The sequence below is a fragment of the Nicotiana tomentosiformis genome, chromosome 8 (assembly GCF_000390325.3).
Source record: "Nicotiana tomentosiformis chromosome 8, ASM39032v3, whole genome shotgun sequence".
Lineage (NCBI taxonomy): Eukaryota > Viridiplantae > Streptophyta > Magnoliopsida > Solanales > Solanaceae > Nicotiana > Nicotiana tomentosiformis.
The window spans coordinates 37,587,875-37,613,167 of NC_090819.1; the positions used below are offsets into that span (position 1 = coordinate 37,587,875).

General features: G+C 38.1%; 1 protein-coding gene across 1 annotated transcript; it reads right to left on the reverse strand.

Moving 5' to 3' along the window:
• Positions 1-4,019: 4,019 nt before the first annotated feature.
• LOC104115610 (protein NETWORKED 1A-like) lies at positions 4,020-13,771 on the reverse strand. Its single transcript, XM_070182241.1, has 4 exons — positions 13,544-13,771; positions 12,452-12,712; positions 6,198-10,465; positions 4,020-5,396 (listed from the first exon to the last, which is right to left on the reverse strand). Exons 2-4 carry the CDS (start codon positions 12,549-12,551, stop codon positions 4,200-4,202), a joined length of 5,565 nt encoding a protein of 1,854 aa, XP_070038342.1. The 5' UTR covers positions 12,552-12,712; positions 13,544-13,771; the 3' UTR covers positions 4,020-4,199.
• Between the last annotated feature and the right edge of the window lie 11,522 nt (positions 13,772-25,293).

Here is a 25,293-nt window from a genome sequence, read left to right on the forward strand (position 1 = left end):
ACGGGACGTTTGTAACATACGTCACAATCGGGCTCGTCGCAGACGTCAGAATTCGTCCAGTCGGAGGTTGAAAAATCATATCGTTTCTCGCCAACTTCTTTCCGAAAAACGAGGGGACTATCTGTATACGGTCAAAACCGAGTTTACCCTCCGTGTGATTAATCAAGATTGGAGCATGATGGACCGGGGTCCGTCGTTATAATATCGAGTTGTGATGTAAAGTTGGGTTGTCGAGTTTGAGACCCAGAGACCGATCAATATCGAGCTCGAGACCCAGAGACCGATCAATATCGAGCTCGAGTCAGTATCGAGCTCAAGGCCTAGAGACCGACCAAGATCGAGACCAAGCCAAGGAACAAAAAGTCGTTATGGCCGCATTTGGGAAGAGAATCTCGGCAGAAATCACGGCTTAAATCAAGGAAAAGCTTATTAATTAATCTATTATGGGATCCCCACTATGTATTTTTAATTATATCCAAAGTAGAATTTTCTCACTATATTAAGAGAGGTTATCATCTGTAAAAAGGGGATCATGAATGGACACATTGAGATTTACTGAAATTAACATAACATCTAGGAGATTATCCTTTTTTGGGCTTTGATATTGATTCATCTTATTCCCTTATCAATCACTCCCTATTCGAATTCGGTTTGTATCCATTCTTTTTATGGAAAAGGGCAAAAAATGCCCTTGAACTATCTGAAATAGCTCACAAATGCCCTCGGTTTGTTTGTGGTACCAAAAATATCCTTGTCGTCTATTTTTTGGACCACAAATGCCCTTAAAATGTTAGTCTTGTCATTGAAGGTGACATAGCAGTCCAACTGGGTTAGATTTGCTTACATGGCCATCCACCTAAGCAATCCAACATGGTAAAATTATTTTTCCGAAAATATTTTTAAAATACAAAATCAACACTTATTCCGAAAAAAGTAAAAAAAAAATTGGAAAAATAATTTTTCGAAAAAATAATTTTCCGGAAAAAATATTTTTTCGATTTTAAAAAAAAATACAAAATCAACACTTATTCCGAAAAAAGTAAAAAAAAATTCCGAAAAAATAACGGTTTAATGGCATTTGGACCACAAAATCAACACTTTCTGGAAAATTATTTAATTCGAAATTTTTTATTAAAATACAAAATCAACACTTATTACGAAAAAAGTAAAATATTTCCGGAAAAAATATTTTTTCCGAAAATAATTTTTTCGGAATTGTGTTTACTTTTTTCGGAATAAGTATTGATTTTGTATTTTTAAAAAAATTTCGCAAAATTATTTTTTTGGAAAATAATTTTTCCAGAATTGTTTTTACTTTTTCGGATTAAGTGTTGATTTTGTATTTTTTTTAAAAAATTCGGAAAAATAATTTTACCATGTTGGATTGCTTAGGTGGATGTTCATGTAAGCAAATCTAACCCAGTTGGACTGTCATGTCACCTTCAATGACAAGACTAACATTTTAAGGGCATTTGTGGTCTAAAAAATTAGACGGCAAGAATATTTTTGGTACAAAAAACAAACGGATGGCATTTTTGAGCTATTTCAGATAGTTCAAGGGCATTTTTGGCCCATTTCCGTTCTTTTTACAGTTAAAATTCTATATATCTTTACCTATTTTTCCAATCTGTACCGAGTTGTACCACGTATCCTTAGAACTACATATAAATTCAACTCTATTTGTTTTTCGGGTAAACACACATGTTGCATTTAGCAAGATGTAGATCAAATGAAATATTGAAACACAGAAAAATTATTTTGCTTTATTTTGGCTCTTTTGATCAGATATATAAGATAGTAACCGAAGAATCCAAATTCCAAGTAAATCAAAAGAAAGTGGAGTATACGAGTAATAATTTTGTTAGTGAAATAAATGATATACTGAGAACTCATCTTTTACAAATTAACTATGTTTATTAGAAGAATTCAAAATTGTTAATCATAAATTTAGAATGAAAAAATTACTACATTAAAATAACTAAACTCTAGATAGAAAATTTCAAGTGAAACACATAAATTGCATGAGCAATTAAGATTAAATGATTCAAAATTAAACTCTACATAAATACCGCACATGCAAATTTATTCCCCTGCTGCTCATAGGATTTTAGAATGTTTGATCTTAGGGGTCGTTGGTTCACATAGTTATATGGGGATTACAGGGGGATTAAATAATAATGAGATTATTTAATGGATATATTTAATAGATTTTTGTCTTATTGGACAAAAAACGAAATATTATCATATAATTCAAACATAATTCAAACATGTGTTTGATTTTATAGTAGATGAACAGATAAACTATTGATTTAAATTTTAACCTTATTTTTTTAAGATTTTGAAAAAAGAACCATTGAGAGGATGTATATGTTATTTTGTTATTTTATCTTGTGATTAGCAATATCGAAATTAAAGATACAACCACGCGCAGCATAAAGTTAGCCCAGGGATAAGAGAAAAGGAATCCAAGGTGGTCAATCTTGATTTCTTTAGTACAGGCGCTGCATTTGCAATTTGTTGGAAACGGCCATGTGAGCAACTAAGCTTTATTTACATTTTCCAGTTTAATTAGTGAGCTAACAACTTTAAACTATTTTTCAATGCTAGGATTTGGTTTATCATATCAAAGGACAAAGGAAATCCAGAGTAGGGAGTTCTCTGTATGTTTTGAAGATGAAAAAGATTAAAGATACTTGTCCTGTTACTCATTTCCTTTAGCCTCCTATGGCCTGAGGGTGAATTGTTAAAGCCAATAACATAATGCACACATCCACTGATATTCAGAAATTAAATTTATAGAACTTAAATGAAGATACAAAGGATCACTTAGTTAAATAATTTTATATTAATGCTATTAAATAATTTAATATGTGATAATATCTTAAACGATACTTTTTTTGCACGGGAAACATCATTACTAGAGAGCCTATGCACATCCATTTTAAATAAATACATATAAATTAAGCAGAAGATTTACTTATTCTAATTAGTAAAAACACATTCATGAAGCAATCTAAGTTTAAATTTTGATTTTCAAAGGGAGGAAAGATCCCTTTAAAAGCCGCGCAAGCTGCATATCTTTCTTTGCTTTTCAAAGATGAGCTGATGGCCTCTGCCGAGAATCATTCCTTGTATCATCTAGGAGTAAATAGGGTTCGAAACATCAACTAAATATCGATTTTTTTAAGCGACTTGATCTGAGAACCTCTTTTTTACTATGCATAAAAAAGACTCCATATCACATCCTTTTAATGATTTAAAGCGATTTAAAATTAACTTTAGAATTCTTTAGAGATGGAATTTAATACAAGTTTTTTTTTTCCATAACAAAAATATTATACTCGAATGTTTAGCATACTCAAAGGTGGCGCCAAAATTTGAACCATATGAGTTCTATATTGTAACCCTTTAATTTACTGGATTCTATATTAATATTTGGTACACATCCAAATACAAAATTTGAATAAAAGCTATAGAGTTCAACTAAACCCGTAATCGATAATCTAGCTCTACTCCTAAGCATATTGTTATTGGACACGTGCGCAACACGGGCTATCCTTATTAGTCCTTTATAGAATTATCGGCTCATGTCACGTAAGTTAAGCTAATACTTCTCCTATTTCAAAAATATTGACATTATTTCCTTTTAATTAATCTGTTCCAAAAAGATTGTCCCCTTTCAATATTTCTTATTACCATACAAATGCTATGATAAGTTTGAGACCACAAGTTTCATAAGTTTTACAGCCACACAAATGGTATGGTTTATTTAAGACCATATATCTTAAAAGCCTTCTATTATTTATTAAAGTTTGTGCCAAGTCAAACTAAGATAATATTTTTTTTTAAAGGGAGGGAGTAAATTGTACGGGAGAAGGCCGTTTGGCAAACTTTAAAATCTATTTATTTTAGTCCTTGCAGGAACCCTTTTGCAGAAGCTCATAAACGCACAAGCTAAAGCTAATAGCTTTACTGTTGAACACCTAGATTAGTTACCAATAACTAGCAGCTCTGAAAGGTTAAATTATAAATCGAGAAAGTACTGTTATTGCTAAAGTACTTTAGGCAGTCAAAGGTTTGAACAACGAACATAGTAGCCTTCACAAAACTAGCTGATATAATTCATCTGGAACTGAACACGGATCAGTTTTCCGGTTAGTGACTACAGAAGAAATGATCCAAACAAGGTTAGAAGCATATTAGATGTAGTATCTATTGCTGCTGCTACTTGAAGTTGCAAAGCATCCGCAAAGATGGACCTTCTTTCTCCTTTCACCATTTCTCTTCCCAATATGGATGAAGTTCTTCAATACAATACCTGCGTTGCTCCTGGAAAATCTGCTTCTGGCTATGCTTTTCTTTTCATCATCCAGTTTCAGTAACATGTAGTGAAGTTTTTGAACCTCCAATTGTAGTCGTTCAACCTTCTCAGACCCCTTTCTCGCCTGCTCTGAAACTCTTTTGAGCTTGATATTCATGACCTCTTTTGATTCTGCTGTAAGAAGTGTGCTTTCTTCTACATTCTTCATTAAATGGGCGTTCAAATTGACCAGCTGAACAACCGTTAGCTCAATTTCTTGTAACTCTTCTTTTGCTGCTTCAAAATCAACATTTTTGGCTTTTCTAGCCTTTCTGTTAGCATGCAATTTCCTTCTCATGTTATCAACAGTCATCTGAAGACTCATCAATTTCTCAGCATCAGAAGCAAGTCGCTCCAGAATCCGCTTGGTTGTTTCATGACTTGCATCAGAGGAGTTCATTGATAACTCTAACTTATCAACACCCAACTCCTTTTCCATTTCTGCTTCTGTGGTTGGATGATTGCTCCTCCAATCCAAATCTCTAAATCGATTGTACCCTATAGTCCCCTCTGTTGGATAATTTGCCCATTTCTTCAAGTCCTTCACACTTTGATTGGGGCTGCATCCCTCTGTGGTTTCCCATAGCTCAAGCATCTGATCAACTGCTCTGTCTGCCTCAGAAGAACCTCTTCTTCTAGCTCTTTGTGGTGAGCCATCAGAGACATGATCAAGTGGTATATCTTTCATTCGTATACTGTTTCGGCCGTCAAAGGATTTGGGTTTCATCTTTTGCCTATTATGACCATCACCATGCTCATTCCTCAGACTCCTCCTTTCTGCATGTTCATGTTTCTCTAGATCAGAACTACGCCGAGATTTTAATGCCTCAACTTCACTTTCAGCACTGTCTCGACCACACTTATTGTATGAAGATACCTCCAAAATAGGCTTGTTCCTCTCTTCCACTACTTTTTCAACAGCTTTAATCCTGATCCTCAGCTCCCGCAAATCTAGGATGTCTTTTGTCATGACAGGTTGATCTTCTATCAGCTTTTCATCGCTACTTTCATCAGGATGAACCACAACATCAACACACTGCAAATATATGCAGGATGAAGAAATTTCAACAGGAAAATTGCAGCTGATCACAAACTCTCCAGATAAAATGATTTTCATATATTCCCTATGTACTTCTAAATAAAAGTCCATAGAATATTCTTACAAGTCAACTGGGCAACACGAAACCAATGTTTTTTCCCCTAATAATGGTGGCGTCAGGGCCAACTTGAGCACACCTCGACTAATCCTCACCGGGTACGTGCTATCTCCCACCAGCACAGGAACCGGGTAACTCTGCCCATCAAGGCTAAGGCAGATGGAAAGAAATCCTTTGTCTCTGCTGGGATTTGAACCCTAGTCTCTAAGGTTTGCACCCACTTCATACACCACTAGGCCACACCCTTTTGTGTTACAAACCCAATGTTAAAATTAACATTGTTGAGCTAGATCTCCTTCAACAATCTAGACGCAGGTCATGAGTCTAAGTCAAGCAAACAAGTCAGTCTATCCCTAAGAAACGAGATATCATACACAGGAAATTGCTCTGAAAGAATGAACCCTCAATAGGATGAGTTTCAAAGAGAAAATACTGACTAAGAATAGTATTCAAAGTATAACAAACATATGCTAAGAATAGTTCCAGGATATATCAGGAGATTTTCATCCAAACCTCGACTTCACAGAGGAATCAAACCACTGATGTTTTAAAGCAAAGGTCATGTTAAAACCCAAAAGGCTTGAGTTACATTCAGGCCCAACAACAGAAATATCATCAGTTGCAGTAAGTATGAGAATAAAAGAAACATGTACATCAGTTAGTAGTAGAAACTACATTACCTTTGATTCCGGAGAGCCAGCTTGCTTAAGCCTCGTGTGGAGGAGCGCATTATGCTCAAGCGATACTACATCATCCCTCAAAGTGGCTATTGCAGGAGCATATGCATGTAATTGCAACTTCAGTTCTCCAATTTCTCTCTCCATTTTATTGATTTTTCCTTTCACCTGCTCAATCTCCGAGCTTTTGGAAGCATTTTCACCTTCGACTCTCCCGCAAAACTTAGTTAACTCATCCATCTTGTTTTCCAGTAACACTTCTCGAATGGAGGAAATCTGGAAATCAAAATAAACTGTTTCTGCTTCTGCCTCCCATAATCCAAACTCATAGTCTTTCTCCTGGAGCTCCGAACTTAGGCAGTCTTCTCTGACTCGTTGCTCTTCAATTTCTTCATGCAATTTATTTAATTCGCCCACCAAATTCACGTTCGCTTCTTGAAGGCGTTCAATTTCCTTGTTCTGAGTTGTATTCTCTCTCGATATTTCAATTATCTTCTTTTCTAGATCTTCATTCATCTTCGAGGATTCTAGACAGTCAGCCTTTAGTGCATCCAGAGCCCGACACAATTCTGAGTTCAAACTTTCAGATGCTTTAAGCTTCTCTCCTGCTTTCAAAATCCCGGCTTCCTGCTTGCCAAGAAGTTCTTTTCCAGTTGATATTTCCAGCTTCAAATGATCATTAGATTCCTTGACCTCATGAAGCTCATTTTCTAACCTTTGAACTGATTTCTTCAGAAGTAGGTTATCAGTTTCCTTCATTTCCAGCTTCTCGTTAAGTACATCCATCTCCTTCTCAAAGTCAAGGATAACACAATAAAGTTTGCGCATATCTTCGTAAATGGACTTTAGCTCATCAGGTTTTCCAGTACCATAACTCTTCAAAATGGTAGAGAAATTACCAAGAGTTAGTGTCTCAAGTAGAAAACCATCATTTTCCTGCTCCACTACCCCTTTCTCCTCCTTGATCTCTGAGAGTTTTGTCAACAATGTTTCGTTCTCATGAAGCACTTGAGAGTATTTCTTTTGTAATTCAAGGTAAGCTGTCTGCAACTCGTCATGCTTGACACAGAGAGTCCGAACCTCCACCTCAAGTATGGCAGTTAGTTGACTACTGCTGCTCATTTCTGACTGCAATTTCTTGTTCATCTCTACTAGGTCATGATTGTCTTTTTGCACTGTTACCAGCTTCTCTTCCATGATATTAAGCTCCTCCTCCACAGATTTCATCATCGACTCCACTTCCAGGCCCTTTGATTTCATCTCCGCAAACAGAGTTAAAAGAACTGAATTTTCGACCAACAACTGCTGCTTATCATCCTCATACGTTCTGAGGGAACATTTCAGATCCTCAACACTGCCCAAGATATGATCCAGGAAAGTTTGTTCATTTTCCACCTTATCTTCAGACACAAGGTGAGAGTCATTTTCAAAGGCCCTGAAAACTTGATATATCACCATTCTCAACCTTCCAATTTCATCTACCAAAATCTCTGCTTCAACCTGCTGTTCAAGGCTCTCATTCTCTACCTCTAAAATAAGTTTGTCAGCGAATTTCAATGACTCAATATGTTTCTGACACTCAATCAAGAGAGAATAATTCTTTTCTTCCATATCTTGTAAAAACTTCTGCAGGATGAAAATTTCAAACTGGGATTTTAAAGCTCTGTTAAATTCTTCTTCAAATTCTTTCTTTCTCCACTTACTCTCTTCCTGCAGGTGATGGATATGGTTTTCCATGTAAATTAATCGGGTCTCACTCTGATGAGTAATGTTGGTCCTTTCTTGTTTCTCCATTTCAACAGAAACTCTAAGTTCTTCAACTTGTAGCTGTTTTACTAGTTTCTCCTTCTCTAGGCAAGCATACCTTTCTTCGAAAACCATAAATGTTGTCCCCAGTCTCCGTTCAACTTTTTTCAACTGAACAGCTAGGTTACCTCTTTCAGCAAGAATATTGGACTTCTCATTCATCATAAATTGGCATATCTCTTCTAAACCCTTGGCCTTTTCCCTTAGACCTTCAAGTTCAGCTTTTGCACCAAAACAAGAGTTCTCGAGAACATCATTTTTCTCTAGGAGTTTCTGCATGTTCTCACTTACAATTTGCAACTGAGAGAGCAAAGCAGCTTTTTCAGTGGCAAGAGTAGATTTCTCTCCATTTAGAATTTGACAAGACTCTTGCAGTGCTCTCATCTTTTCCTGCGATCCCTGCAATTCACCATTTGCATCTGAGAGGGAACTCTGTAAAGTAGCCGTCTTCTTCAAAAGTTCATCCATGTCCTCCAACTTCTTGTGGAGGACTTCTTTCTCGCTTCTGGTCTTCTCACAGATTATCCTGAGCTTTGAGTTCTCTTCATGCAAGCTCTTTATTGAAGAGTTGATACATTCAGGGTTTGTACCTGTGGCCTTCACTTGCTCTACTAAAGCCTGATAGCTACTGTTTAGGTCCTTGGTTTCCTCTTTCAAACAGGAAATCTCTTGCTGAAGGTTGTTACTTAGTCCAACTTGTTGAGCAACCTCCTCTTCAAGTTTCTCCTTCATCTTCTTCAAGCTAAGGATTTCATTTTCCAGATTCTTTATCGAATTGGTTGAGGATAATTTCAGTTCATTCAGGCTCTTATTTTCATCCTTCAATCGCTTTAGTTCACCTTCCAAACTATTTTTGCATGTTTCCATGTCCTTCAACAGCTCAAGACCATTTTTGAGTTCCACGGTCAGAGCTCTCTGCTCTTCTTGTGATTGACAGTGCAAATTCTGAAGAGCCTGAAGGGTGGCTTCAATTTGTGCATGTCTTAAGTGCTCATTTCGCATATCAACTTGAATTTTCTCCAACTCCATCTGCTTCTTAGAGAGTTCTTGATCTTTCGTTGCGATCTTCGTTGCCAAATTATCTGCTTCTCGGCACAATGAATGATTTGACATCTCCAGCACAACACACCTGTCCTCAGCATTTTTAAGCTTTGCAGCTCCTATTGAAAGCTCACCATTAAGGCGTTTTACATCCTCTTGGGCACAAGATAGTTCATTCTCAAGTTTGGATATTTTACCCAGACAGTGTTTATAGTCACGGACAGCAGCTTCTTTGTTCTCACTTAGCTCCATCAGAACAAATGTCAGTTTCTTGATCTCAGCTTCAGCTCCATCAGCTCTGTCCTTAAGCGTTCTGGATTCTTCCTGAGCCACCAAGAGATTTTTCTCAAGGTCAGATATGTTTACCATGCATAGCTTATATTGATGATGGACGGCATCCTTTTCAAACACAAACTTAGAGATCTCATTCCTAAGATTCTGAGCTTCGGTTTCTGCCTTAATTGCATGCTTATTTAGTTCTTTTGTACCTTCAAGTGCTTGACTAACATTAACTTCCAAATTAGATATCCTTCCCAGATACTCCTTATGTTTGCTCAAACTGGCATCTCGTTCAACCTCTAATTTGATAAGGGATTCCTTCTTCTTTTGAACTTCATTTTCAGCTCTGCTAGCTCGTTCACTGAACTTCGTGGAATCTTTCTGTGCACTATTGAGCTCCCTCTCTGCAGCAGATAACTGTTCCAGGCATTGCTGATACTGAATGAAGGTAGTTTCTTTTTCTGCTTGCATACCAGCTAGGGCTTCCTTCAGGTTTCGAACTTCAGCTTCAGCTTCACTGACACGCTCCGACTGAACGAGGATTTTGGCCTTGAGATTCTCATTCTCATCTGACAATTCGGATACTTGATTATGCGAACGTTTTTCCTTTTCTTCTGTGTTTCTGTTCAATCCTTTGCTCAATTTTCCTTCGAGGAACTTTGAGTTTTTTAACATTTCTTCTCCAGCCCCAAACATCTCAAATAACTGCTTTAAACCCCACTCACTTGTCCCCTTATCAGAATCACCAGTATAAGTCCCAATCTTCCGTGCAGCATGTATACTAGATGGTGTTAAACCCATCACATCCTGTTGCAAGTTATCTGTGTCAGAGGATGCATGAATCGGGCACCACTCTCCTGGAGTATGTGGCTCTGTATACTGTGTGGAAGATCTCATGGGTGAATCTTCAGCCAGTAGAAAAGGCACTTGGTCAGGAAATGCCTCTGACATGGTTTTATGGGCCTGCCTTAGCTCGCCTGTCACATGATCATATCTTTCAGCTAGTGCCCTGTATGCCCTGTACAACTCCTCAACCAGCTTCATTAGCTCAGGCCTCTTTTTGTAATACATTTCAGCCCTTCTTGCAAATGAATCGGCATCTTCCTCAATGAGCTTGATCATTGACTTTACTTTAGCATCCATTTCTGTTGAAATAAGATGCGAAACAAGTTAAGTTCCTCAATGAGATTTTACAAACAAGTGCATCACAAGAAACTTATGCATAATTTTCCAAGTACCACATATAGAAGACAATACAATGATATATTCAACGTAGCAGGAATTATCGCGACATCAAACTCACGACGTATACGATGAAGCTTGGGAAAAAGTGATAGAGCATAGACTTAGGGACACTACAAAAGTGAGAGGGAATCATTTTTCGATTTATACCTGGTACGTTTACAATGGAGGCTATATTCTTGCAATAAAAATTTACAGGGAGAGGAAAAAGGACCTACAGATGGTGTTCATTGACCTAGAGAAATCATATTATAGGTTGCTAAGAGAAGTCCTTTGGTGGTATTGGAAAAGAAAGGAATTCATATTAAATATATAGAATGCAATAAAGGATTTATCAAGGAGCTGTCACTACTGTAAGAGCAGAGGTAAGAGATAAAAGGGAGTTCCCTTTAACTGTACTTTTACATCAGAGATCTGCATTGAGCCCGCACTTGTTTACCTTAGTTATAGATCAGCTAACTAACAATATACAAGATAAGGTCTTATGCTGTCTGCTAATTGCAGACGATATTGTGTTGATTGACGAAACAAATAAGGGTGTCAAACGAAACCTTGAACTATGGAGAAGCACTGTAGAAAGAAAATGTTGTAGATACATAGAAGCGAGAGTGAATATAGGCACTGCAAGTTTAGACAACACAAAAACAGTGAGGTTGAGATTAAATTAGACGGGATTGTGGTCCCTAAATACAAAAAACTCAGTTATTCAGAGTTGATCTTTCAGGAGAACTGTGTGATAGATGCAGATATTACACATACAATCATAATAGGATTGTTAAATGGAAAAGTACTAATTGTGTGTTATGCGTTAAGAGGATATGTACCAACATGAAAGGCATGTTCTATAAAATGGTTGTAAGACCAGAAACGTTATATGGGAGTGACTGTTGGGCCAGTAGGTCCAACATATCCACAAGATGAGTGTCGTAGAAATGCGGATGTTAATACGGATGTGCGGAATTCATACAAGATTGGACAAAATTAGAAATGATCACAGTCGACAAAATACGCAAGTAGCACGCATAAATAAAAATCAATTTAATTATCCGGGTTCCAGTTCCGCAAAAAGGGACAGCAACAAATCTGAGATGCCTAGCAGATTATCTGCCCTTTTATCAGATTGTATGTAATGCAGAGAGGAACAACTGCTCCAGATATGAGTATCGGCTTGGTTGTAACCAATTTGTCTGTCCTAGTCTAAAGTAAAGATCCATCTTTACAAGATAACGGAATAACAGATCTATGCATATTCAAGCACAGGACCACCTGATAGGCAAACAGATCAGACTCTACCCTCATACCTCATGCTGGTAATCCACTCACAAGCACAAATTGCATACAGACATTTTATACACTTTCCCTATGAAGAACACACAAATATCTAGGTTCTAGCAACTTCTTATGCATACACGCATGAATGAAGATTCAAGGCAAGCCTTCGATCACTGACATTCTATTACTTCCAATTATAAGATCAAAATATATGTTTTCAAAACTCATAGATGTACAGAGGGAGACAAGGAGAAGAGATAGTGCTTTTCTCAATTCATTTGCACAGAATAGGTTATAATAACTCTCCATAACCATGATTATCATGCAAAATTCTATTTTTGCATCGATTGGTCTTCATACACACCACAGAAGATATCTAGTCAGTGCAAAGCGGCATACCAAGTTTTCGTAAGACCAGAAGACACCATCGTTTCATTAATTCAAACAAGAGCTTAACATCAAAATAACAAGTACCAAATTCAAACAATCAAATGGCATGAAGTTTGCTTCTCCTGAGGAAGACATAACATGGAAATCTATTCAGAATGAAGCTATTTCTGCAAGGCCAAGAGAAGAAGAAGAAGAATAAGAAGAAATCCAAGTGGAGAGCTCCTCACCAGTAAGATTTTCTTGAAGCCATTTTGAGTTTTTTGGAATATGGCTATCCCACCACCAAGAGTACAAGCGCCTCGTGTCAGAATGTAGCAAGGTCGCCATGACTCCAGCAAAGAACAAAAGGGCAATAGGTTTTGTCCTTGCATAATCCTGGTCTTTATACCAGTAAAAGAAATTATGAATCCACGCCAGTGTCAGAATTTTATATTGCTCAATTATCAAGGTCTAGCAGCTTCAGTTATCTCACCTAGCCAACAGAATAGCTGAAGAAAGCAATTTTGAATTAATAAAGGATCAAGACCTGAAACTATGACAACATGGATAATGACATCAATATAGCATTCCCTGCTCTGCTTCTGTGCCAGGTATGGACCACCAAAGACACTTTAATTCTTTATTAATTCAGAAGGTTTCAAAGCTAAGAAGCTGCAATCTGGAAAACGCCAAATACATGCAAGTCTTTATCAATTTGGCCCCAGAATAATAATATGTCTAGATAGAAATGGAAAGCACATCATAATATCATAATTGACAAGAAGTATCACAATCAGAACAAGAAAGAGAAACTTCTAAACAAACTGTGGGATACATCACCAAATCAGGCAACTTCTAAAACAAACAGTTTAAGGCCGCACACAGGCGTCGCCACCTTTGTCCAAGGGGTGTCACCGGAACTATATGTTGAATCCCCTCGGCTTCTTCCTGTGTTTACTTATTTGTATTTTGACTCCCCTAAGTGAAAATATCTGGCTCCTCCACTACACTTGTCAATTGGTAAAATGAGAGTGGAGAACACCAAATGATGTTTAACCATCAATATTTATAAACCCCACCACGAAAGTCAAAGAGTTTGTGCAAATGGACGTGAAAAAATGCACAAAAGATCAATCTTTTGATAATTTGGATCAAACAACTAATCTATTTTAAAAGTTGTCAGCACGATTTCAAGCATATCAAGCAGTTCCCATTAAGCAAACTCACCAATTAAAATGGACATGAGTAAGACAAATGAGAGCAAATGAGACGCAAGAAAATAAACCCCAAAAAAAAGGATCTTTAGAACAAAAAATTAAAAGAAAGAATGAGAAGCTTACAAAAATGCTGAAAAGTGATAAGAGCAGAGTGATGAGCAGCCATGAAAGTGAAAACTTCATTTACTCGCAAGCCATTGCATTTCTCATTCACTCTCCTTTCTGACTCCAACAGCCCCCATCTGCATCTGCATCTGCATCCGCATTTTTAATTTATTCTCCAGTTGACAAAAACTGTTAAAGTGGAGACAAATGTGAAATACTTTTATTAAATGCAGCTTTGAATGGGCTTCAGTCTTCACTATACAATACAATGGGCATAATATAAGGTACGTATATTTCGGGATATGCACGCTGTTTGTTGAGTTTTCGAAAAAGGAAAATGTTTGTTTGAACTGTTTTTGTCTAAAAGGGTTTATATTCAAAAAAAAAAAAAAATTTAAATGTCAACCAATAGAATTTAAGGGTCCACCAAACTATATAGAGAACCAGGTTCTCTATTAGTTCCCATAGAACACACGCACACTATAGTAAGTAAATGACACAAGGAAGTTTTACGTGAAAAATTCCCAGCTCACGGGATTAAAAACCACGACCTACCCTTGTAGGATTTTAACTTCACTGCTGAGCAAACTTTAGATTACAACCTATTGTAACCTAGGAATTAACCTCTTAATCCCCTACTAACTTGTAACAACTCTATTACAAGCCACTTTGTAATAACTTTATTACAAAGACTTACAACTCGACTAACTCTAGTCAAGACACAAACACAAGGGTTTATGATTTACAAAGGTTTCCTACATAATGCTTCTAACTAAGCTAAGAAGGAATTATAAGTAAAGAATTTTAACAAGGGTGCAACACAACTAAGGACTAATAATAATTCAATACAGGGAACTGGTCCGTTGTTATGTTGTTTTTTGTTCTTGATGCTCTTGAGAATCGCTTGCCAGATTGATTGGTCACTGGAGAGAGTACTTGATGGATTCTTCAATGTTCAAGTGATGTTTTGCCTTTGGTTTAATGTTAATATAATATTGATGACATCACTTGAATGATGCAAGTATGTTTGGTACATGAGCATTCCCAATGAAGTTGACTGCTGCACTGTTTTGCACTGTTGCGTGTCCATGCAGCAACTTTACAGCTGTTAGAGAGTTGACTTAGTACTGTCACTAGGGGAACTGATGTCCATCTGTTCCCCTTGTTGTTTCTTTGACTTTTGAAGAGTTGATTTACATCTCCAGCTTGAGACTTGTTATTCCCACGTACTTGAGGATGTGTATCAGGCTCCTTATCTGGTTCTTGTCATTAAGTTTGTTAGATCATCAAAACATAATAAGGTACATATAACCTATCAATTTTCCCCCTTTTGATGATGTCAAACTTATAATTGAAGTTTCCCCTAAGAACCAGAATGACAAACACATATCCTATACTCCCCCCGAATCTGTTCCCCCTCAATTATTTTTCCCCCTTTTGGCATCATAAAAAGAACAGCAACAAGTACTAAGCAAAAAGAAGTCTAGCTTGGTTAACTCATGCTACATGTGTGCACACAAACATGATTAAAAATAGAACACAAGAGTAAGGCATACACAACAAAAAGAGGAAGCTTTCATTAATATTTGGATATTAAGCAGGAAGCAATTCCATTGTTACTAACACATCCACAAAATAAAAACAGCAAAAACAGAAGTACCAGTCATAAACATCATCTGAAGTAAAACAAAGGACAAACACTAAGACTTGACACTAGAAAGGGAACACTTTTTAGGGAGCACCGGAGGGGGAAGTCTTAGATAAAGAGGTAAGGGTTTTAAGAAGGATGTCCATTCGAGCATTAGCTGACATCTGCTCATTGAGCAGTTTCTCCTTTAGGTCCTCAACCTGTTTCCTGAGGTCGGCATTTTCTTTGGTCAGACGGACAACTTCTGTGCTGTGAGAGCTGCTGGAAATAGGTGCCTTCTGAAGCTGACTTAGCTGACCCTCAAGAATGACATTCCTTGCCTTCAACTTCCTTATCTCATCAGTGGCACTGTTTTGATCGTTGATCAACTAGGAGATAGTAGAAGTGCTGCCAACCCCTCCAACCTTATCAATGCACTCACATTCCTCGAGGGTGGTCTTGGAGAAGGTTTGCTTACGAGTACCCACTTTATCTTTTCCCAAAGGGACTTTGAAGAACTCAAAAACCTTAGTGAGGAGGAACCCGTAAGGTAGCCCATGATTACCATCCTTGAACTATGCTACCTTCTGCATGTGTTCTATCATGATGTCAGGCAGGTTGATAGTTGTGTAACCATTCAGTGCTTCCATGAGAACCAGGTTTGCTCGAGATGTGATGGACTTTCTTTCTGCACGAGGGAGCAAAACCTTGTTCACCAATTCAAACAGCAGTTGGTACACTGGAAGGAGGGCCTTCTTGTGTACCCGTTCCCCTTGCTGAACTGCCTTATCCTTCAAGATAGCATTTCTAAAGTTTGAAGAGCAGGTTCCCAGAACAGAAGACAAACCCTCAGCAGGCACTCCTAAAATAGTTCCCAGCACAACAGAGTCCATCACAAAATCAACATCATTCACCATCATACAAATATGATCATCTTCAACTGTAAATAAGTCGGCATAAAGACTGCGCACTTCTTCCTCATAAACTTTGGGACTGACACTTGTGAACAGGTGTGTCCACTATTGGAATTCACATATCTCCACCAATTGGCGCATGCCAGCCATATCCAGAATATGAGGGGAAAATGTACGGCCCCACAACACCTTTTGACTTTTTAATTTTTCCTTGCCAGTATCCTGGGTATCATCAACCTTGGTCTTTTTGGAGGAACCAGGTTCCTCACTGGCATCATCCTTCCTTTTTACTGATTTACGAGCACTCTTTCCTTTTTCAGCAGATTTCTCAGACATCCTCTTCTCAGACACTTGTTAAACTAATTCTTTAGTCAGTTTTTCTTCAGATTCCTCAACTACCTTTTCACCAGAGTTGTCACTTTCAACTTTGTTCAAACTCTCCGTACTCACGGAGGACACCCTTTTTGACTTGGGGATAGTGTGCTTCTGTGAGAACTTGCGAGTTAAGGAACCAAGTTCCTTATCCACTTTATCATCAACATTGACAATATGCACTACTTTCTCATTCACAATCTTCCCATCCTTTACCAATCTTCTCCTCTTTTTTTGTTCTTGGCTTTTCCTAATAACAGACTCAAGAGCCTCCTTCTTTTGCAACCTAGTGGCAGGTCTCTTAGGAATTGGCGCTTAAGTAGTGGCATGTCTACTCCTAGCCCTGATAAAACTAGCAATAGCCACATTATCATAATCATCTTCACAGTCCTCATTCTCCTCTTCAGATAACGATGTCATTTCAGGAACAACCATTGACAAAGGCTCAGCGTAAAAGTTAGGAGAGGGAACATGATCAGTACTGACCTGGGGTGCTTGAGAGGAACCAAGGGTTAGCTCCTCTTGCGTGGAGGGATTGGGTCCCTCAGTTGGTGCCCCAGTAGTACTGTCCAGTGCTGATGTTTCAACAGGCACCATTTCCCTATTCTCCACTAGTGTACTATTTTCTTCCCCTTGAGACGTAGACACACCTTTACCAACCTTAATAACACATCCCTCAGCAGCTATTGACAACATATTTTCTATGGCCTCTTGTTCTTGTAACCCCATGGTAAACCTAGAAGTATGAGGAGTATTACCTGTAGACTCAAGGTCGGGGCTGTCATTGTCGATTCATCATGGATATGACCAACATCTTGATCTTTGCCAGAGCTTTCTTTCATTGGTAGACTGGAAATTTCTTGATTCTCTTCTTCTTCTACTATATCTTCTTCAACCATTTTTTTCGGCAAGGCAGAAGGAGAGGTCACAGCCACAAACTTCTTAGGAGTCAAAGTTTTACGACTCCGATGAGAACCAGTACTCGATTGGGTTAGAGTGGAAGCAGAGGGTGGTTGTGACTCTGTCTTAGGGTTTGGACTGATCGGAGTGGAGAGTGTGGGTTCTATCACTAACGTATCAACAGGTGAGGACACAGTGGGGATGACACTTGGAACATCTTGTGTTTCCTGGTGTTCATACATGGTAGAGTGGAGTGAGTTGAAGAAGAGAGAGTTTGGTTTGAAGAAAGAAAAAATAGGAATTTTGGATTTTTTTTATGTGAACAGTGGTGAAAGTGATTGTGAATGGATGTATTTAAGAGGGGTAAGGGACCGGTTAGGAATAGGTGGCAATTTGGGTAGTTGGGTCGCTTCATAACGGATTGGGTTCACAAATAGGGAAAGAAAATAAGCTGACAGTGTAATGACGTTGCACCGTTTCAATCGTTTAAAAAATTGTGCATGAGAGTATAGAGAAACTATTAACCTGTGTTAGGGGAACCAGGTTCCCTGACATATTTTGCAAATATAAGCCTCGTCCTTTGACCAACGTGCAATGCATTGGCTGCTTTTTGCTCTGTAATCATCATGCGTGTCTACCTGTAATGGTATAGAAATGAGTTAGACGTTTCCAGAAAATACTTTTTAGCTAATTTACCTGTACATTTCTTTCATAGCCAATCATCGAGGGACCAGGTCCTCAGCTTGATTTTATTAACCCTAGCCCTAAGCGATTCCTTTCAAACTGTTCTCTGCTCAGTGCTTTGGTGAATATGTCTGCAATTTGATCTTCTGTACTGTAAAATTTCATAGATGAGCCCTTTTTCAACATTGTCTCTGAGAAAATAATGTCGCACATCGATGTGCTTTGTTCTCTTATGTTGAACTGAATTCTTGGCCATGTTGAGTGCACTGGTATTGTCACGCAGTAAGGGCATGCAATCAGAGAACACTCCAAAGTCTTCTAGCTGCTGCTTAATCTACAGCAGATGAGCACAACAAGAGGCAGCGACCACATATTCAGCTTCTGCAGTTGAGAGGGACACTGAGTTTTGTTTTCTTGTACCCCATGAAATTAGACATGAACCCAAAAAATGTGCCATGCCATAAGTGCTTTTCTTATCCACCAGATACCTCGCATAATCAGTATCAACATACCCAACTAAATCAAAACTGCCTCCTGAGGGTTAGTAGAGAACCAGGTCCTGTGTTCCTTTGAGATATCTCAGGATTCTCTTGGCTGCCTTCCGATGAGATTCCTTTGGATTAGATTGAAACCTGGCACAAAGACCCACACTGAAGACAATATCTGGTTTGCTTGCTGTGAGATACATGAGTGACCCTATGATACCTCTATACATGGTCTCATTTACAGAGGAACCACGTTCATCCTTGTCCAGACGAGTGGCTGTGGCAATGGGAGTATCAATGATTTTTTATGCTTCCATGTCAAATCTCTTTAGCAGCTCCTTAATGTACTTCTGCTGGCTTATCATTGTCCTCTTGTGAGTTTGCTTCACTTATAAACCCAAGAAGAAATTCAATTCCCCCATCATGCTCATTTCAAACTCACTTCTCATGAGTTTTGCAAATTCCTCACACAGAGAGTCGATTGTTGCTCCAAAAATGATGTCATCATCATAGACTTGCACAATGAGTAGGTTCCTCCCTCGTTTCTTAAATAAAAGGGTGTTTTCAATTTTTCCTCTTGTAAAGCCATTTTCTAGAAGAAATTTTGACAACCTTTCATACCAAGCTCGAGGAGCCTGCTTTAGCCCATACAAAGCCTTGTCAAGTTTAAATACGTGCTGAGGATGCTCATGATTCTCAAATCCAGGTGGTTGCTTGACAAAGATTTCATCTTTGAGAAAACTATTCAGAAATGCACTTTTGACATCCATTTGGAACAATTTGAATTCCATATGCGATGCAAAGGCAATAAGAATTTTGATTGCCTCCATTCGAGCAACTGGAGCAAAAGTTTCATCATAGTCAATCCATTCTTCCTGATTGTAGCCTTGAACTACTAGCCTTGCCTTGTTCCTTGTTGTGTTTCCAAACTCATCAAGTTTTTTCCTGAATACTCACCTGGTTCCTATAACAGTTCGATCCGCAGGTCGTGGAACCAGGTGCCATACACTGTTCCTTTCAAATTGATGGAGCTCTTCTTGCATAGATGTAATCTAGTCTGCATCTTTTAATGCTTCTTTGATATTTTTGGGCTCTATTTGAGAGAGAAATGCTGAGAAGGCAAGTGAGTTTCTAGCCTTTGATCTGGTTTGAATTCCTGAATCAAGAGGAGTGATTATGTTTTCAAGAGGGTGTGAACCTTTGTGCCTCCAATTAGACACCTGAATCACATTGATAGATGATCCATGTATTTCTGATTGTGGTCCTTGGCTGCTTTTCATCTCAGCATGTGGGGTGCTTGGACAACATCGACAACTCTGTTCTCAGCTTCAGTTGTTGTGATTGCGGGACCAGGTTCCTCTCCATCAGTTGGAGATATAGTTGCACCATCCTCATTTGACTCCCTGACGTGACTCATCATGTCAGCCTTTCTATTTGCCATGTCAATGACTTCACCAGGGACAGTTGAATGTTCTCCGTCTATATCACTCTTATCATGCAAATCCTTTTCACAAGAGTGGTGAGATTCATCAAAGATCGCATGTATGTTTTCCTCAACACATTGAATTTTTTTGTTGTATACTTTGTAGGATTTACTTTGTGATGAATATCCCAGAAAGCTTCCTTCATCGCTTTTGGCATCAAATTTCCCAAGTGCTTCCTTGTCGTTGTTGAGAACAAAACATTTACATCCAAAGGTCCTTAAATGTGTCAGCTTGGGCTTCTTTCCGTTCAGCAGTTCATATGGTGTTTTGTTTAGAAGGGACCTGATCATGCACATGTTTATCAAGTAGCATGCAGTGTTGATTGCTTCTGCCCAGAAGCCTTTTGCAATACCACTGTCAATCAGCATTGTTCTTACCATGTATTCAAGAGTCCTATTCTTCCTCTCTACAACACCATTTTGCTGTGGTGTTCTTAGAGCTGAAAAATTGTGAGTGATGCCATTTTCAACACAGAATTCGTCGAATTTGGCATTATCAAATTCTGTCCCATGGTCAGACCTGATACATACTACATTATAACTCATCTTCACCTGGATCTTCTTGACAAATGTAACAAACACTGGGAAGGTTTCATCCTTGGTTCTGAGAAACAAAGTCCAGGTGAATTTGGAATAGTCGTCCACTATAATGAAGATATACCTATTTCCTCCTCTGCTTGTCATCCTCATAGGTCCACATAGATCCATATGGAGAAGATCAAGTGGCCTTGAGGTACTAATGTCACGCCCCAAACTCGGGGAGTGCGACCGGTGCTCAACCGAGTGAACTCGGCCGAGCAAGCCTATTAGATTTCCTTCTACCCAAACTCATCCATGAATAAAGAGGAGATACACTCCATTAATCAAATACTGAAAATATTTTATTAACAACTCCCATTTCATTCCATTAGCAACTTCATTCATAGTTTTCAAAGTATAATAAGTTTATAGATATAATGAAAAACATGTTTGCCAAATAGCAACATTTCTAGTACAATTCCCAACATCATACACCACCCACAACCTGTCTACGGAGCCTCTAAATACAACATAAGAGTAATATGGAAGTGCCGGCAATAAGGCCCCGGCTATACCTTAAAACACAATGTACAACTCAAATGACATCAGCCCCGAAATAGAGTAGGGCTCACCAAAACTTGCTAAATTGAGAGTGACTGCTAACGTGGACCAAAGTTTCCCGCTGATGAACTACTTGTATCCATTAAAGATGCAGCGTCCCCGGCAAAAGGGACGTTAGTACATATGGAATAGTACTAGTATATAATGCTAACCGTCCTCTTTCAAAATAGAATACCAATGTAAGAAAGGAAAAACCATAGAAACAACAATCAACAATCAATGATATCCAATTTCCAAGTTAAAACATATTAATTTCCAAGATACGAAGATAATATTATTTTTAGTTGGGAGATCTTTAGCACCGATATACCACTGTTCGCAATACCACTGTTCACAATATCAATGTTCACAGTACCAATATTCATAATACCAATATTCACAATACCAATACCACCGTTCACAGTACCAATATTCACAATAGCAATATTTACAATACCAATACCACCGCTCACAGTACCAATATTCACAATACCAATACCACCATTCACAGTACCAATATTCACAATAGCAATACCACCGTACTTTTAGCACGGAGTCCGATCACGACCCGATCGGCTAGACTATCTCATTAGAAACATCAATCACAATCACTATCAATACCAATACCAATACCACCGTACTTTTAGCACGGAGTCCGATCACGACCCGATAATCTAGTTTAAGTATTTATGGATTCCAATCACCATATCATAAGTGCTAGTAATTATTCCTTTCTCATATATTCAATAACAATCCATGCATGTAGGTTTAAGGGTGAAAGATTATCTCTTGTAGACCAAATCTTGAAAATCAACTTTTGGGGTGTTCTTGAGATTTTTAAGAAATCCTATGAAATCCAATACAAAACCTTGTTGTAATTAGTGATTGAGAAGTGGAATCATCATAAAAACACACTTAAAAACTCACCTTAAGTGTGTATTGGAAGCCTTGGCCGGATGGGTGATGGAGAGAAAAGCCCTAGTCTTGAAATCATTTTATTCTTCTCTCTCCCCGCTCATGTATTAATAGGCCTAGGTATAGTATTTTTCCACTGATGCTATCCCTGTGCTATAAGAATTTAGCTCACTGGTTTGCTAAAATCCGGTGCAGTATTTTCCACTGGTGCTATCCCTATGCTATAAGGCTTTAGCTCATTGATTTGCTAAAATCTTCTACTTCCCTCATGTGCTATAGCTGCGCTATGGGGAGATAGCTCCCTGTATATTTTTTAGTCTTATTGCTTTGAAATTAACAACCAAGTGTTCCCCATTATTACAACACTCAAAGATTAATAAAATAATTATCCCCAAGTATCCAAATAACTTTATTCACTCCAGTAATTCTCATGTGGTTCGGGTCTAAATTAAATAGTATTCCTAAGCTCGAAATCAATCGAATTAGCAATAGAAATTCAAGGGGCCTTACACATTAGCCTACCTCGGAACCACAAACCTTGAGTTCTTAGAAAATATTTTACGGGGCCTTACATTCTCCCCCGCTTAGGATCCTTCGTCCTCGACTGAGAAGTAGAGTCCGCCCAAAACACCCAACATAATTCATCTCCTTCTTTCACACATCACAATCCCCCAAATTTGACTAACTCCCATATTTTTCAAATATTTCGGCAGAGTTTCTTTTGTATTAGGGCCTATCTACCTACCAGAGAATCACCAAAACCACCCCTAATAACACGTCCACAATTCGGCAAAGCATATCAATATATCAATAATACAAATCTCTACATTACCGGACATTACATTATCATGAGTGATATCTGGACACAAGCTGCACATATTTAAATCATAACACCTAGAAAGTACCTTTCGATCCACAATCATTTGACTATATAATCAAGTGAGAATATTTTATTTCCCCAACACTTTCGGCCTTCGAGGTGACCTCCTCGACTCACGAACTTCGCCATAGCACTTGACGAAGGCAATCTCAATTTACGGACTTATCTAACAGGAATGACAACTAGGTACCTCTTATAAGCCAACTATCCATTAACTTCACCTTCAATAGTTTCAACTGGAACGATAGGCAAAGGATTTCCAACAAACTTCTGGAACCTAGACACATGATGCATTGGGTGCATGGAGGACAATGATGGAAAAATATCATACTCATAGTTTGGCCTATTCCTTCAATATTCCATAAGGCTTAATGTGACTACACATACTTTACCTTCCTTAACAATTCACCCAATATATTCATAGAGAAAATCTTGAGAATAATCCGTTCACTTTCTTCAACTCTAAATCCCTATGCCGAACACACAAACTAAACCTTTGGGGACCTCCAACAATTACTCTAAGATGTGCTAGCATGAATATTACCATAAAACTTCCTATCCAATAAATTTGATCACGGGATGATGCTTCTTCTTTGACATTTTTGAACATTCAACACCCATAGGTTACTATAAATAGGAACAACGAGGTCCGAGATTGTGCTGGAATTATTCAAAATCCATCAACGTACTGAGCAGGGCTTTTCAGGAGGTTATATCCTAAGAGACATGAAGGATACTACAAATAGCACTGACATGGTTAATCATTGTGATTACTTTATTGATTCGACAAATGAGGCATAGAGTTGCCTAGTAGGCATTGATAATGTATGGATCATGTTCACGACTCTGAGATTTAAATAAATAAGTCATTTTAGACATGTGACATATGGGGGGGGGCATAATCGGAAGGATAATAAATTAGCGTCAGTTATTCTTGGAAGGCTATGAGTCATGAAAAGGACAACAATAATTGTTTCATTCCATACGTGCCTTGTTTGGCAATAGTAGACCTCAAAGAGAGATAACACTTATGTGACACTAGCCGCCTCTTGGAATGTAGGGAAAATCCGTTTAACTCGAAATGAGAATATTCTAGCACCCTGAATATGATATGGGTTTCAAGATACACGAAGTTGCATTACGCTCTTAACTGTATTTGACACAAGGAGTCTATGCCACAAACTCATGAGGATGAAAAAGAAGTTGAACACTTGTGAGATTATTATCATTCTCACAACTTAACCTTTGCCAATAGTTGATCCTATATGAGAGGACTAGAGATACGGCAAATTTGTAAAAATCTCAAATTTCCCAGAAATATTTATACGGACAAGTGACCCCTTTCAATTGACAGCTACACATATAATAGGTGCTGAGATATGCTCTCATGCTACTAGACAGTAAAAAGGATTCATGATACTATTCATAAAGGAGTAAAGTGATTGTTCCAATCATAAGAGCCACATACACAAAACAACGAGAATTGCTCGAGAATGATCTCAACACTAGGCTGTCTTACACTAGATTTGATACCACATAGGTAAGATTTAAAACGATACATGCATAAGCACAAATGAGCAGATATTATCCATTTTGAATCAAAATGTTCTGTAAGAAATTCATCAGGTATGGTCTCTTGTTGAGAATTTTGGAAATCAAGTGGGAAGTATTACTCCTAGAGTTATAACTCAATTCAAGGATATAATTATATATCTCAATTGCACAAGAGGTTGTAAATAAGAGAATTTGTTATAGAGTGGATCCACGAATAATGCTTCTCGTTCAAAGAGTAGGTACATGCAATGTTTTGTGATTCAACATCTTGTTAAGACCATGTTTATGAGTGCTCTTCAATATGGGTGCACATATACAACAAGGAAAAATCATGCGATGTTCATAATGATATAGCAAGGAGTGACTTACTTGGTAACTTTAAATTAATAGGGCAGTACCTTACTTGATGCCCCTCGACTCCACAACCATAACTTATTTCAAGAGTCATTCAATACGTCCCCAAGTGGTGTTTCTTACAAATCAAACATTCCAGCTTATTGATACAAGCAATCCTCTTTTGTTTCTTAGATGATCTTACCACATGATCCGGTGGCACGATAACATTAATAGGGACAAGGACACTTCCCTTAGCAACTAGTTCTTTCATTCCCTTCTCGCTGACTCGAACCCGTGGGTTACAGGTTACTCATATGGAAAATAAGACATGACGAGGAAATTAACTTCCTATCTTGAGCTCCACCGCACGATTAGGAGTATCAAAGAAGTGAGAAATTCCTAAATGTCCATGTAGCCTCCTCATTATAGATGTGGTCGACAACACACCGATAAAAAGGACTCTACTAGACACAGCTCCGAGACATTCTATGACACTTTA